The following is a 16,643-nucleotide window of genomic DNA, read 5'->3' on the forward strand; positions in this document are numbered from 1 at the left end:
TGTTGTGTTCAAAAAAAAAAGTACTCCTCTTATTTTTGTTTAGCATTTTATATGCTTTTGTCATAAAAATACATATTTAACATGTATGAACTCTGTGTGATTAAAACTCTCCTTCAGTAGACGAATGTCATCCAAGTAAGTTGCAAAAGCAGGTCATTCTTCTGGTTCTGAAACTCTTTTCACCACTCGATAACAATCCGTTGCAAATGTCACATGGTACTGTCTTAGATTCCTCATACTTTCTATTGCCCAAATAAGAACCTCCAACTCAGAGTGTAGAGGTGATATAGATTGGGTCATGTATTCCTAGCTCCCAACAGCCCGTCAAAACTTTCCAAGGTACTATACTATCCTTGTCCTGAAAAGTTATCCTGAGCTTTCCATAAACCATCTGTAAAACACCATCTTCCAGAATTTGAGGTACGGTAAATGTCTCCGTCGCTCTAGTGTGATTGCTTTCTTATAATGATACATGTGCCTCATGCCAAAGTGTTGATTCCGTTTCTCCTAATTGTGAAGTGTCCTGAGGATCTATATCTACATTGTTAAAAACCTTATTGTTCCGAGTTTTCCAAATGTACCAAATGATCCATGCAAACTGATGATTTTCCATGGGCGGTTCAGTCCTCCAAAACAAGTGGTCCATATTTGTAAATACTAATTGATGGGAAAGAAGAGTGGGTTCGGGGGTATCTGAGAAGAGTCCAAACTTGGATAGCAGGGGGGATTAAAAAGACATGATTTACTGATTCCTCCTCAGCTCCGCATCGTGCATACTGAGTGTCTCCTTGCATTCCTCTCGCTTTTAATTTTTTTTTTTACTGATATACATCCTAATATAATTTTCCAAAGAAAATGTTTAATCTTGGGTTGGCACCGTATTTTCCAAGAATATGCCTTTAAAAGAGTAACAGTTGAGCCAAACACCGGAATCAGCTTTGATGTGTTAGGATACACCCTCTCCACTTGATATATATGGAAAAATTATATTGTTTAAATTAAACTTAAAATATTGAAATTATCATTAATTTTAAATACATATTGCTACTTAATTTTAAAAATATTTTATTATAGTCACATACATATTATCACTCAAAATATATTTTCACCAATTAAAAACTATTCCACTATTTATTTTATCAAACTGCACTTATCCCTCACAATGCATCAACTGCAGTTGCACTACTCAACACTTTGTCACTTATATTACATATTATTTCTATTACCTAATCAGCCGTTATCATTCAGATTCTAAGTTTATGAGAAAATAATTAATAATCAATCATAATGCTACAATAATTGAATTTTATTATTTTAAGCAATGACTAGGATTTTTATTTTAATTTATTTCAATTTTAATTAAATTCCTGATATTAAATTAAATCTACAAAGTCAAAATTCATAGTAGTGATATTACAAAAAAATTGCCAGACTGATTTGGTATTAATAAGCCAACTTTACAGTCATGATATTACAAGTAACACAATATTCATTACCTAAAGTGATGTCATACTTCCTTTTTTAGTGTAGTTTAGTCAAAGTTTTATCTTATGATTCTACATAGTCAAAATTGAAAATTCATAAAAAGTTGTATCTGTCAAATGTGTTAAAAGTTATTGATATGTTTTAATGTGGATAATAGTTTGGTGAAATTATAACATTTGACATGTTTTTATTGTCCTGCTTTCTTGTTAGTGGGTGTGGACAATAATTTAACGTATTTTAGTCTTATTTTGGCTATCTCTGGAAAGTCCATATACTTACGTTGGTGAAACTTAATTACAAAAAACTCATATATGCAACTTACATAGACTATATATAAACAAAAAAAGGTTTTCAGATACGAACAACCCACCAAACAAAATATCTCCCCTCTCCACACCTAATCATTTTAGCTATGGCCGGAATAAGAGAAGAAGTCACGGAGACACTGCTGGAAAAGACGGTGGATAATGGTGGACAAGATAATGGGTTGAAGTCGTTAGATTTGAGAGAAAATGTTTGGGTGGAATCTAAGAAGTTGTGGGTTGTGGCGGCGCCAGCGATCTTCACGAGATTCTCTACGTTTGGTGTATCTTTGATAACTCAAGCTTTCGTCGGACACCTTGGCCCCACCGAATTGGCTGCTTTCTCTATCAGCTTCACCGTTTTGCTACGTTTCAGTAATGGTATCTTGGTGAGATACTATATATGTCTCTCTAATCCTTTTTATAAATTTAATTAATTACCAGTAATTTAGCTAATTAGAGCTATTCCGCAAAACCTCTGTCATCTCTCCCGTTGGTATTAGACTACCATATATTTTTATCGGGGAATGTAAAACATTCCGACTCGAAAATATTTGAAAATATTTTAGAAAATTATAAAAACAAAACTTGAATAAATTTCTATCGAATACACATAAGACTATCATCAATGGTTACACAATTCAACATATTTTCCATTTTTAATACTCTACATTATCTTCTCTCTCTTTCACATAATTATTCAACACACACATTTTATTTTTTAACTCTTACAATAATTTTGTTTAATCAAAATTCAACACCTCATCCTACCATTTTTAATTTATATTTTAAATTTTTAATTTTTATATGTTATAATTTATAACTACATATTTATTATAATTTACTTAAAAACTAAAATTGTATTTTTTTAATAAATATTATTATATTTTGTATTTATATTATTAATTAACATTATTAAATAACAAAAAATAAAAAATAACATATGAGTTAATTAGTACTCTCTCCGCTCCAAAATATTTGAAGTTTTAAATAGTACACAATTATTAAAAAATTGTCTTTTTATACTAAAATATAAATCTAAAATTACGTAACCAATTACAAAATAGAGAATATAAAATATCATTGGTTACACAGTTTTTGATAAAGTTAAAAGTTACATTGAAAATATGAAAACATTATCTATTTTAAAACATCAAAATCTTAACATTGTATTTTGAAATGGAGAGAATATAAGATTTTATATTCTATATTCAAATCAAATAGAGTATAGAAATTAATAGTTTTTATATAACAAATTTAAAATAATAAATCATTTTTTATAAATAATTAATATCAAATAAAAAAATCAAAGATCTCAAACATCCAGTAGAAAATAAACACCTAACTTCATGGGACCGAATTTTTTGATTCCAACATGTTTAATGCCATGTCATTGTTTAATTTTTTTTCAACATCCTTACTATAGACATTAAGCAGTTGAATAAGATATTCAACATGTTCATTGCACATAGTCTAAGAACTCATGTAACTCTAAAATCTAGATAAATAATCATAAACAATGAGCATAATGTTTAATAAAACTCCCATTAAATCTCTCAAATTCATATATTGTACATATTTTTTATTGTTATGTACTCTGGTCCACAAATACTTTTTACCTGCATCACAAAATGAGGTATGAATATATAAAATTACTCAGTAAGATTGTTCAAAACCACCTACATTTAGCCAAATAATCAACACAAATATACACATTCATTTCTAACAAATAAGATATCCATTTCCATTTCATTTTTTTTACCTTATCCATTTTCACTATTTAGACATTTGATTTATTACTTACCCATTCTCTTATCACTTAACCATTTTGCACACATACGGCCGAAGGTCCACTGACCCGACGGTCATTTGATATTAGGTCCACCAAACCGATGATCCACGCATCCAAAGGTCCATCATACGGAAGGTCGATCGATGGTTCCTACGACCACCGACCCAACGATCCACATAACATGGACCAAATATCCACCGACCCAACAGTCCCTACAATCGAAGCCACCGACCTAACAGCCCAACTTGTTTAAAGCCAACATACACACTTGAAACGAAAACACAAAAAAGTTAGATTCCTAATTTAATCTCGTTTATTTGGTTCCATATTTTTAATTAATTTCATTATTAATTTATTATTTATCATCTCTTTTCAAGATCAGTTCTATGTTCATTCACCTAAATATCAAACTAACATGCCATCATCACACGCAATCTAACATGCAAATATCCTAAGAACGCAAGAATATTCGTTCTTCCTTGAGAATCATTTCAAATAAAGAAGAATGAACTTTTTATAAACAATTCATTGAATGCATAATCTCCGTTCTAATGGACCAAACTAAGATAAAATACTGATTATGAGCTACCATGAATCATGCCATCACCTAACCTGATCCTACGAAATTGAAGAGTGAAACTCCATGCTTTTCCTACAAAGAACTCCTTGGCTCCTCATTCGATCATCCTTCTTTAACTCCTCTCACTAGAACTTCATTCTTAGTCTAACCCCTCTCTAAGACTTGTTTTTGAGTTTAGTGAAGAACAGTGACTGAGCATCCCTTTTTATTGTACTTCATGTATTTCCTCAGCAATCCGGTCATTTAATATTGTTTTCTTATTTGGCTCGGTCATATCCCATCGTCAATGGCCTGACTAATCTGAACGATGTTTTCCTTTCTGACTCTTGCAGTCCGACCTTCTTTTTGTATAATTCCGTAGAGATTACTAGTCAAATTTTCTTACTTGAAACCCGATCATCCAATAGCCAAACTTCCTTAACTAGCTTTGATATCTATTTCCTTCCTTATTTAGACTTTAATTGTTCCATAGTCGGATTATTGTCACTCTGCATGTTTTGAGGTTGTTTCATGTTCTCGCTAAACATCTGACACTTAGTCCAATTACAACTGTTTCTACACTTAGAAAATATGTCACTTATCCCAACGTTTTTGACTAGAGGTGTTTCCACACTTAGAAAATACCGTCCTTTCAAAATTAAACCTTTGTGGTTCTATTTTCTTCAAAAATAAAAATACTCCGGAAAGAGTCTTACAAAATGACATAACTTCTTTTTAATAATAATTCATATATTAACTTCCCTAAATTGGGTAAAAATCATGGTTTACAAGTTCATGATCAGCTGAATAAAAACAGGTAACAATCCAGCAGTAAACCGAACTAAACTGGTTAGGAAGAAAATCCTAGATCTAAAACGAAAAATAGCCGTCCTCATGCATCTCACTTCGTGACTGGAATTCAGAACGACTTAACTACTCTATTTTTTGTCGTGCTTGTCGTAGCTTATTTTGATTTATTATTCAACGTGCATATGAACGAAATAGAGGAAATTTTTGATTCTATGCTATGACAAAGTTGGATAGTAATAATTAATTAATTAATTAATGATCAGAACATTAAGTTACAAAAAACGAAATATTATGCAGTTAGGTATGGCTAGTGCACTAGAAACACTATGTGGTCAAGCCTACGGAGCGAAACAATATCATATGCTAGGGATTTACCTCCAAAGATCGTGGATCGTTCTCACATGTTGTGCCGTTTGCATCACACCTGTCTACATCTTCTCGGGATCAATCCTCTTGGCCTTAGGTCAACAGGAACACATCGTCCGTCAGGCTCGGATCATAGCCTTGTGGGTCATAGGGGTTTACTTCTCCTTTGTACCGTCCTTCACTTGTCAAATGTTCCTCCAAGCTCAGTCCAAGAACAAGATCATTGCCTATGTGGCTGCTGTCTCTCTAGGGGTCCACCTCTTGTTGTCGTGGATTCTTGTGGTTTATTTTGACTTTGGGATCACTGGTGCTATGATCTCGATGCTCGTGGTGTTCTGGTTGCCTAATATTACGCAGCTATTGTTCGTCACGTGCGGAGGGTGTAGGGACACGTGGATGGGGTTCTCTTGGTTGGCTTTCCAGGATCTTTGGCATGTCCTGAGACTATCCTTGTCTTCTGGTGGTATGGTTTGGTATGGCATCTTATTCTTTCTTCTTCTTCTTATCATTTTGGCTACTCGACTCGCAAATCGTTGATAAATTTCTTGTCAACCACATACACTTGTTTATTTTGTTAGTCATTAGTTAGAAATAAATAATTAGTAAATATGTGGTATTATCGTGATACATATATCTTTGATCGGAATCATGTGGTAGTATTATCTATTGGTTTATCTTGATACACATGTAGTTGGTTGATATAATATGACAGGATGCCTATATTATTAAAAAGTTTGGTATAATATTTATATTTGGAATAACGAATATTGTTTACACGTATTTTATAAAGATTGGATAATATTTTAAGAATAATTATTTCTTACTTTAATTTATTTTGAGCAGCTTGGAGCTATGGTACAACACGATCTTGGTTCTGCTCACGGGAGGCTTAAAAATGCCGAGGTTTCTCTTGATGCACTTTCAATCTGGTAAACAGCATCTAATTAAGCTCTCTATATCTTTGGTCTCTAAATTTTTTATTCATGCACAAATACGTTTAGTTTTCTTTAGGTTCGTTATGATACTAAGAGCAACTCCAATGGTGTTACCCACCATTAAAGTTCTTAGCAATATAATATATTTTTTTTTTTGCTTTTTGAATAGTTCAGAATTTTACTCTAAAATGATGTCCAATGGTGTTACTAACATGGAGTCCTTAGGAATTTAAACTACATATGACAAATCTAATTAGTACCATGTTGTTATCAACAAAGTAGCTTTAAGACAATGGTTTTTAATTATCAAACATGATAAGAAGAGATAAAAGTAGAAAGGTAAGGAGATTTTTACCATGTTGATGGTTGGTGTGTGATGGGTTCTTTGAGAAGGGTGTGAGAAGCTCAGAAGGAACAGGAAGAGAAGCCATCATGTACTTGTATATATTCCTCTGTCTCTCAAGCTCCTGCCATTGAGTTTTACTGAAAGCTACACCTTCCTTTTCACTCATGCTTCTTCCCATCTCCCCTGAATTTTAATATCCACCAATTTTCACATTAAAAATCCAATACCAGCAGGACAGTGACACAAGGAAGCAGAGGAAGGCGATGAATACGAATGGTAATGATTATGAGATGGTGGTAACATAACGTCTTTATAAGTGTGTTCTGCAACTCCAAAACCCAACCCACCAACAAAATCTTCCTTATTACGCTCTGATCTTGTTCCCATCACAAATGCAATGAAACATGGATGCTAATAGTGTTGCAGCCATATCAAAGAGTTTAAACCTCAAAGATAGAGACTTTCTATACACAAATTTCTACCAGAGTCAACATATATCCACTGACTGAAGTTACTCTCATAAGTAAGAAATGATAAAGAAAAGAAGAAACTTACATGAATTTAGTACCCACTTGAGAGTGTAGCCTCTCCAAGGAACCCATGAACAGTTTAGAGTCAGCAATCACAGCTTCATAGGTTGCTTCAGGTGTAATGCGGATGTTGTCCATCGGCATTGGCCCTTGCTTAAGACAAGAGCTTGATGACAATCCTTACACACCAAAAAGAAAAAGAAAGTTAAGAACTTCAAGATCATTTACCAATCACTCAACCTTCTTCCTCATTTACTTTCCTGCTTATTAATTTAACAAAAGTCGGAGACTTTAAGGCTCTGCATATCTAAAACTCAATGATACACAGCAGAGGGGATAATCCACAGAGATGCAAGTGAAGAAAACTTAAAGGAACAAATTTTATGATGTAGTGATGATAACAGTAACAAAGCAGAAACATAGAGCAAAGTCCAAGAACAAAAAACAATAAAGGCTCCTCTGTTTCTTATATGCAAAACAAAAACTAAATAGACAGATTGCCATTAATGTATAGCGACTTGTGCTTGAAAAGTTCTACACTTTTTAAGGATTCAATAACAACGACACATCTAGTCACCCAATTAGACATATAGACATCTAAATCAATGTAGATAACAACGACACATCCAACAAAATTTTCTGGAAAGTGGCGGCGCCTTTCTGTTATTCGGAGGGATAAAGACTAGGCCAGGCTGCGTCTTGCCGCCGTCTTCGCTCTAACTCTGGCCACCACCAGTATCAGCGTCGGCTTCAGTTTCCTCGGCCGTGATTTCTACTGTGATTCCTCGGTGAGGCCGCTTGAGGAAGAAGGCGCCATTGGTTTCGTCTCTCTCTCAAGAGTTTTTTTGATCGAAAGTGGTTTGGTGATGATGTTGATCGTAGGGTGGAGAGGATGTTGATCGTGGGGTGGAGAGGAGATGAGGAGTTAAGGACTTAATCCTTAAAAGTCTTATTTAAGAATTCATTCATAACAGATTTGTGTATTATAATATTATTACTAGATTTTGACCCGCGTTTTAAAAACGCGGGATTATTTATTTTTAAATATTTAGTTTAATAATATAAAATTTATGGTTAAATTTTATATAATGTGTTTTGTAACTTTATTTCATGGTTATTTGTAAAAAACATTTAATAGTTGATTTTTATGTTTTTGGATGACCAATATCTAAAAATGTTAATTTGTTAAAACATTTAATCTGAAAAAGAGAATTAAATGTATCAGGCTCAAATTGTATCTAAGCTTTGATAGATTTATTGAACCTAAATTATAGATTTACTAAGGAAAATCTACTCCTATATACATACAAAAATCCCAGTTTCAGTATCTAAAAACGCATTTTCTCTCCTCATTTTCTTTCGTATCTCCATCCAACCTTTAACTAAAAAATCTAATTACTTTTTTGGTTATTTGGCAAATAATTTATCTTATTTATATGTTTGAATATTTTCATATCTATTTTTTGTAATGCAAAAAATCTTGTAATCATATTTGGAAATATGTGTACAATCGGTTACATTAAATGATATAGATTGTTGCTTAAAACTATTCTATGTGATTTAAAAAAATAAATAAAAGAAACTTATATTAGTGCGTAACGTGTCATTGTAAATAATTCAAATAATTAAAGACATAATTTTATGAAGAATTCTGTTTTAATAAACTAAAATAGTGTGTGTGTGTGTTGCATAAACTAAAATAGTGAATAATCCCATTATTTATATTTTTGGCACAGACAAACAATATTTTAAAAGAATTAATAAATGTTTTGGGATATAAAAAATTATATGTTATGACATGGATGTATGAATAAACTATATATAATCTCACAGTTACCAAAAAAATAAAAGTATATATAATCCCTATCATATACTCCCTCTGTTTTTTAAAGATGTATGTTTTAGGAATTTGTTTTGTTTCAAAAAGATGTATTTTTCATATTTTCAATGTAATTTTTTGTCAACTAATTATGAATAATTGTGAATTTCAAAAACATTAATTGCATTTCTTGAAATTTTATTGGTTTAGAAATATAGGAAATATAAAATAACAAAAAACTATGCACTAAGAAGTAAATTTTAATATGTTTTATTAAAAAGTGTGAAAATCTCAAAACATGTATTATTTAAAAACAGAGGGAGTAATTTATTTTGAATAAAAATACTCCAATCTATTTAAATAGTATCTGGCCGTAGTATAAGATTTGTTTCGATTCACTATGGTAACAGATCTTTTTCTTGCAAGTATATAGGATTTATCACTATGGTAACAGATCTTTTTCTTGCAAGTATATAGGATTTATTTAAGTATACTTCGTATATTTATTGATTTAACAGTAAAAGAAAATATAGCTTTTTTGGTCAAAAATAATTAATGTGGTTAGATAAATATAGAAATGGCACAAAGTTGTAAATATGATTGAAAATTAATGGCAAAATCCTAATAGGTATTTTACTTTAATAGTATAGACTAGAGCCTGACCCGCCCTCAGAGGGCGGGTATGTTTCCTTTTTACGTAATATTTTTTTTGTAACAAATTTGTTTTGACATAAAATATATATCAAGTGTATTAATTTGTTTTTGTTATTAGAAGTTTTTTTTAGGTGTCTAACACGTTTTAATCTATACAAAACTGTTTGTATTGTAATTTTTTTTTATTAGGGACTACATCTATACTAATTAAACTTACAATTAGTTGCAGAAAAATAATTTGTACAATTACTTTTAAAATTAATTTCTACAAAACTCTAAATGAATCGTAATTTTATGTCAAAACAAATTTGTTCCTATCATGTTATTAGACTTTTGACATAAAATTTGTTTTGACATAAAAATTTGGAAAATTTATTTTACGTAATAAAAATTATTATTTTTAATAAGTTATATATTTTAATTTTTTTTTAAGAAATTTATCTTAAATTTACTTATTTGACTTATTTTTGTTATTTTAAATATGACTAAATTTTAGAAGACTCTAAATAATTCTAACCCGTAATATGATTTTATTTATTTAACCCGAAGTTAAACTTATTTTACACTGATTTTTTAGTTTAAATAAAATATTTTATACCTTCAACATTCTCTGTATTAAAAAATTCATTTGTACGTTCCAAAATATTTTCTATAATTTTATTAAATTTAGTTTATGTGATTTAATTTTTATTTTAAATGAAACTATTTTTAATGAGTTGAGATAATTAGACCCGTATTATGATTTTGTTGATTTAATCATTTGTTATTTTAACTTGATTTTATTTTGAGGTTTCATTTAATAAATTCTTTCAAATAATTAATAACATGAAAGATTTTTTGGAAAGATATGGTATAAACATTTAGGAAACAAAATTTCAAAAATGCTAAGAACTGAATAATTATAGCCCGTAATATGATTTTATTTATTTAAACCAAAGTTAAAATTATCTTACACTGATTTTTTAATTTAAATAAAATATTTTATATATTTTCAACACTCTTGTATTGAAAAATTCATTTGTGCATTTCAAACATTTTCTATAATTTTATTAAATTTATTTTATATGATTTAGTTTTTATTTTAAATGAAACTATTTTTTAAGGATTTGAGATAATTCAGACCCGTATTATGATTTCATTGATTTAATTATTTGTTATTTAGACTTGATTTTATTTTGAGGTTTAATTTAATAAATGCTTTCAAATAATTAATAATATGAAAGATTTTTCAGAAAGATATGGTGGGTATATGTTTTGTTGGAAACAATACTTTTTGTTGGAAAAATTATTTTACGTAATAAAAATTATGATTTTTGATAAATTATATATTTTAAATTTTTATGAAATTTATTCTAAATTTATTTATATGACTTATTTTTGTTATTTTAAATATGAATAAAATTTTGAAGACTCTAAATAATTCTAACCTGTAATATGATTTTATTTATTTAACCCGTTATGACGTAGTTTACACTGATTGTAGTTTTGTTTTTTAATTTAAATAATAAGTAACGTGATTAGGTTTATGAGAAACTTGGGGAAAAAGTTGGGGGATATTATTTACTGTTAGACTATATTTTAGGATTATTATTTGGAAAATAGAATTAATTTGTGCTCGTGGTATATTCGGGGATCTTTTTCGGGTTTGCTTGATAATCGAATTTATTTTTAGGATTCAAAAATTGGTAAATTTAATTAATTAGTTACCATATATGAGATTTTGTGCGTGATGATCCCGTAAAGCAGCCACAATATAATAAATTTCTGTTTTTATGTTGCTATTTTGAATCGATGACATTAATTCGGAAGATCTTTTAATATTTGTTTCTATATTGTGTTATTCTGATAATTAATAGTTGGTATCAATTACAGAGAATATAGAACTATTAGAGAGAATATTCAATGCTATATTTTAAACAAATAGCCCGAACTTCCAATTGGATTCAAAACCGTGTATTTTTGATGCTTGATCATTGACATTACAAAACCGTGAACTTCCAATTGATCATTGACATTATTTGGTTTGAATATTTTTGATGCTTTTCTGAATGGTCTACAAAACAAATATGTGACTATAGGTTAACAAATAATAGGTTTGTATTACTATTGGACTAATTTCAATTGAGTTATGGTTCAAAAAATTATTTTCGACTGTAATAGTGCATTAACGTAGGGTTGGATGGTTTGTATATAGGGTTTAGGGTTAGATTAGAGTTTAGGGTATAGGGTCAGAATTTAAATGGGTTAGTTTAAAAATCGAAAATGGGTTAGGTAGACATTTGAAGCCCATTGAAACAAATTCGGTAGCCCATTTCGTTTGAATTAAAAAGTTAATGAAATGTGCAGTTTTGTAAATAAGTAGAACTGTTTTGCATTTACTAAAAAAGTTCAGGGGCAAGTTCCAAAAGTGTCAGCTACTTTAATAGTATAGATAATCAAATAATACTAAGGATTGGTGTTAAGGATTTGCTTAAATACTCCATTGGAGGTGGTCTAACATTTTGAGATTTCAACGTAACGAGCTGAAAATTTGGCATTTACCCTTATATACTGATCTCACCTCGAGTTCAAATTGTTTTCTAAATATACATCCTTCTAAATTAAATAACATGTTTCGGTTTATAGTAATTTAAGTTGTAGTATTTAGCAAAAAAAATGAGTTTTAGTAATTTATATATTAATATATTATGTATATATATATATATATATCACAAACACACACACACACACACACACACATATATATATATATATAAATTTTTTTTTTTAATTTATTTATTTAACCGTGAATTATTCTTATAACTTAAAAATTATTGAGTACTATTATTGGAACTGAATGTCTTTCGGTCGGTCCACGAAGTACTTTAAAGTTTAAACTTTAAACTACTCACCTAACTGTTTCCGTTATTTTTGTTAAGTCTTCAATTTTATATCATTATTAAAATTTTGACCCAAAAATATAGAGTATTATGTATATATATATAATTAAAATTATTATTTTTTCTAATCAAATATAAACGCATTAAAAGAAAACATTCAGCGTAAATGAAATCACTTATTGTTATATTTTTCATTATATCTATCTCTTTTAATGTATAGCCTAAGACTGGTGGTGTTTATCTGTATTTTTCATGCTGTAGCTTTCCATATGCTTTCAATAAAATATATATTGTCAAAAAACAAAAATCGTTCGAATATTAAGATTTTGACATTTATTTTTATCTATTTGATCAATTGCCACAGCGTCAACATAAATGGACTGGAGATGATGGTAGCCTTCGGCTTCATGGCAGCAGCAAGGTGCAATGCAATTGCATATACGACACATGCACGCACTTTGTTTTCTTGCTTTTTTTTGCCCTTCCGTTTTCTTACTAGATTGAACTCCTAAGTGTATGATTATTGATTTTTTCTTGTTTTCAAAACTATTATGTAAATAGTGTAAGAGTGTCAAACGAGATCGGAAGTGGAAATACGAAGGAAGCCAAGTTTGCAACCATGACAGCAATTCTAACGTCACTTTCCATAGGGGTTATATTCTTCTTTGTCTTCTTGTTTCTAAGAGGAAGGTTTTCATACATATTCACAACAAGTGAAGCTGTGGCTGCATAAGTAGCAGATCTCTCTCCAATTTTGGCCTTCTCCATCCTCTTAAACAGTGTTCAACCTGTTCTCTCTGGTACGTTCAAATAGATAGGGTCATGTATTTATAAACAAGAAACATGTAGATCTTTATTAAAACGATAGCATATATATATGTGCTGAACTGGTTATAATCGTACTGCCGGAGCAGGAGTTGCTGTTGGAGCGGGATGGCAAGAGAATGTTACATATGTTAACCTTGCTTGCTATTATCTTATTGGAAATCCAACAGGCATTTTACTTGGTTATGTTATGGGTATGCAAGTCAAGGTAATCTTGTTTTATAATTGTGGGTATGCAAGTCAATGTGATGAGTTTTCTATTAATCACAGGGTGTTTGGTTTTTGTCAATGTGATAACAAATAACTAATTTTCTCTTAATTTCAGGGTGTTTGGTTAGGGATGCTTTTAAGAATTTTTGTGCAAACTTGTGTGCTTACAACAATGACATTAAGAACTGATGCAGCATCATGATACCTTCACCGCCAAGCAACTACTATCTTATGTCGGCTTTCTAAAGATTTCCTTTTATTATTATGATTTCCTTTTATTTAGTTTTTTTCCTATTCTTAGAAGAGTTAGGGTTTTATAACCGACTCAGCTTTGATATATTTTAATAAAAGAGAGATTCCTCCGAAAACCTTGTTCTTGATTCGATTCAATTCATCAAAACAGGAAGCCGGTCTCAAGCGATTCTTCGAATCCCTTGATTGAGCGAAGCAGGTCCCAAGGAAGATTATCAAATCCCTTGGTTGAGCTGATTATGTAATTCGTATGCTGCGCCAGGTTGGTATCAGAGCCGAGCGACGATTTCTAACGATGGGCAAAGCTACAGAAAAATCCCTACCTACCGAGGCAGAGTTATTTGTGTGTCTTAGAGAAGGTATACAACAACTTAGCAAGGCAGTACAGGATTTTGTTAAGCATGTTAATTCTAATCACGCGGAAGTTTTTCACAACCCTACTGATGATGAATATGACTTGGATTTGTCGGGCGAATATTCTAAAGGCAAAGAAGACGTAGAATTTTTTTCTGAGCTGATTGGAGATCCAGTATTTGACGTGTACGACGAACGTGATGCTTTAGGTGATTACCCAATTTTTGAGGACGACAAAGCAACCAATGAAAATTTTTTCATTGATCAGCTTGGCAATGGCGTGTTTGATAAAGAACTTCCAGTTTTTGATGAAGACGAGGCAGAGGCTGTCCCTATCAATGACAAGTTTGATGAAGAAGCAATGGAATAAGTCACAACTTAAGCAGTGGAAGTTGAAACCATTAAATTTAATGACTCAGTTTATGCGCAATTAGAAACTCCACCGTTGTCTCCTGGAAATTTTGCAGAAAGTATTGGTGCTTTACGTGACTTTAATCTCAAGAATACTTCTCATCCCTTTCAAACGATGATGGAAACATGTGGGCGAAGTGATAATTATTTTTGGGAGAGTAGTGGGTCCAACAACAGAGAAGATCACATGGATGGTTCAAAACCAGAAATTATTCATATCTGCAAACAGAGAGCTGGCAATACCTTTGTGGATTTACAGAAGAAACATATGAATTCTGGTGCACGGAAAAAGAATTTTAACTGGCACATCATTCGCGAGCCACCGGATCGTGTTCAACACCAAGGTTGTGAAGTTGAAAAAGAAAATACAAAAATGTTGACTGCAAAGATCACTAAACTTGAAGAAGCTCTTTTCTTAGAGCAAGAGAAAAACCGGACTTTGGAGCATGAGTTGAGTGAAACACGCAGGAATATACGAATGTTAAATAAAGGCTCCACAACTTTAGACAAGATTCTACGTTTGGGTAGAACAGAGAAGACAACGGCTGGTCTCGGTTATAAAGGAGTTCCATCAGGTCCATACACTGTCTTTGTTCAAAGTAATTCTGTGGAAACCAACAAACCTGTTGTTGTCTTAGAATCTGCTAAGAATCAAGCTACGGAGCTTCCCACTGTCCCAAATGTGTGTACTCGCTATTGTGAGATAATTATCTCGCAACAACAAGGCTGTGTGCGTCAACAATGGAGTACGGGAATGAGACTCTTCCAACAAGAGGATGAGAAGAATTGTGATGAGGAAGATCACTATGAAAAGTGGGTTCGTACTTTTCCATTTTTAGTTGAATCTGCTGCGGATTTGATACAGAGTAGAGGACGAAGGGATATGCAATGTAATTTTTACAAAGCTCAAGTCATCTTAATGGAAATGCCAACCGTGTTTCAAGCCATGAAGTACATCTCCATGACAACCTTGGCCTTTGCTATGATTTATGCATTTTTCTTCATGTCCAATGAAAGCAAACTAAGTCATTCAAAGTATTCCATTTTGACCTGGTGCAGCATACGAATTAGATAATCAGCTCAACCAAGGGATTTGATAATCCTCCTTGGGACCTGCTTCGCTCAATCAAGGGATTCGAAGAATCGCTTGAGACCGGCTTCCTGTTTTGATGAATTGAATCGAATCAAGAACAAGGTTTTCGGAGATATCTCTCTTTTATTAAAATATATCAAAGCTCAGTATTGAAAGCCAACTACAAGGACTTATATAAGTTATAAGAGTCGGTTATAAAACCCTAACTCTTCTAAGAATAGGAAAAAAACTAAATAAAAGGAAATCATAATAATAAAAGGAAATCTTTAGAAAGCCGACATAAGATATTAGTTGCTTGGCGGTGAAGGTATCATGATGCTGCATCAAGAACAGATTGGGATAAACAGGTAAATAAATTGATTGGTTACCCTATTTTTAATATAAGAATTATTAATTATATGCACTTGTAAATCTTTGGTTAAAAGTTAAAACCATATAATTAATTTTTATTGTTTATTGGTAAAAAAATTCAGGTATCTTCATCGCTGAAACGTTTGAATCGTTGGGTTGAGCCGGAGTGTTTGCATTTAAACGATCAGGCTTCACTAAAAGAATAACTGAGTGTTTGGCTGTGGAAATTATCATAATGGATTTCATAATTTTAGGGAGTTTTGCTAATAAATGACAACTAAACTCACCTGTTGTCCTCTTAGAAGAAAATAAATTGTCGCCATTTTAACAAAAATGACTTTGTTATTGTGTGAGTAGAGTTAAAATACATACAAATATCATGTGATGATTACTGAATTAGAAAAACAAGATTAATGGGTCTAAAAAATTAACTCATCTGCATGTCGCACAAAACAGAGCCTACGAATCGAGAGACTAAGTGTGGAAGACCCATTAGCCGTGGACAGTCGGAACATTACAAGTAATATCAGAGCCGAACTCAGAAAAATATGAAGTTTAAAGTGGGTTCACACTAACATGGATAACAATCTTGAAGCGCAACAGGGAAAAAATGTCGTGTTCTTTGAGAAAGAGTGAACTTTTGCATCCCGGATTGTGGTAAATGTGGTAG

At 31.4% G+C, this 16,643-nt stretch overlaps 2 protein-coding genes and 1 long non-coding RNA gene across 4 annotated transcripts; 2 read left to right on the forward strand and 1 right to left on the reverse strand.

The window, feature by feature from the left end:
• The first annotated feature begins 1,831 nt into the window (after window positions 1-1,831).
• On the forward strand, window positions 1,832-5,607 carry LOC130494638 (protein DETOXIFICATION 22-like). The gene is made up of 3 exons (XM_056989973.1): window positions 1,832-2,176; window positions 5,246-5,454; window positions 5,565-5,607. The coding sequence occupies exons 1-3, from the start codon at window positions 1,898-1,900 to the stop codon at window positions 5,605-5,607; spliced, it is 531 nt and encodes a 176-aa protein (XP_056845953.1). The 5' UTR covers window positions 1,832-1,897.
• An 844-nt stretch (window positions 5,608-6,451) lies between these two features.
• LOC130495210 (uncharacterized) lies at window positions 6,452-8,070 on the reverse strand. Its single transcript, XR_008934477.1, has 2 exons — window positions 7,151-8,070; window positions 6,452-6,778 (listed from the first exon to the last, which is right to left on the reverse strand). It is a non-coding gene; the product is annotated as an uncharacterized LOC130495210 (long non-coding RNA).
• A 4,725-nt stretch (window positions 8,071-12,795) lies between these two features.
• On the forward strand, window positions 12,796-16,289 carry LOC108846490 (uncharacterized). Of its 2 annotated transcripts, XM_056986533.1 has the most exons (5): window positions 12,796-12,898; window positions 13,039-13,277; window positions 13,392-13,510; window positions 13,628-15,969; window positions 16,096-16,289. In XM_056986533.1, the coding sequence occupies exon 4, from the start codon at window positions 14,645-14,647 to the stop codon at window positions 15,602-15,604; it is 960 nt and encodes a 319-aa protein (XP_056842513.1). In that variant the 5' UTR covers window positions 12,796-12,898; window positions 13,039-13,277; window positions 13,392-13,510; window positions 13,628-14,644; the 3' UTR covers window positions 15,605-15,969; window positions 16,096-16,289. The 2 variants fall into 2 exon arrangements, with proteins under 2 accessions (XP_056842513.1, XP_056842516.1); XM_056986536.1 differs by having other exon boundaries at window positions 12,802-13,277.
• Window positions 16,290-16,643: the final 354 nt, after the last annotated feature.

The sequence above is a fragment of the Raphanus sativus genome, chromosome 1, assembly GCF_000801105.2.
Source record: "Raphanus sativus cultivar WK10039 chromosome 1, ASM80110v3, whole genome shotgun sequence".
Taxonomy (NCBI): domain Eukaryota; kingdom Viridiplantae; phylum Streptophyta; class Magnoliopsida; order Brassicales; family Brassicaceae; genus Raphanus; species Raphanus sativus.

Coding starts and splice junctions, on each gene's coding strand:
- LOC108846490 (XM_056986533.1), top strand. CDS start 14,645: ATGATGGAAACATGTGGGCGAAGTGATAATTATTTTTGGGAGAGTAGT.
- LOC130494638 (XM_056989973.1), top strand. CDS start 1,898: ATGGCCGGAATAAGAGAAGAAGTCACGGAGACACTGCTGGAAAAGACG. Junction 2,177..5,245: donor GTTTCAGTAATGGTATCTTG/GTGAGATACTAT, acceptor AATATTATGCAG/TTAGGTATGGCTAGTGCACT. Junction 5,455..5,564: donor CAGGCTCGGATCATAGCCTT/GTGGGTCATAGG, acceptor CTGTCTCTCTAG/GGGTCCACCTCTTGTTGTCG.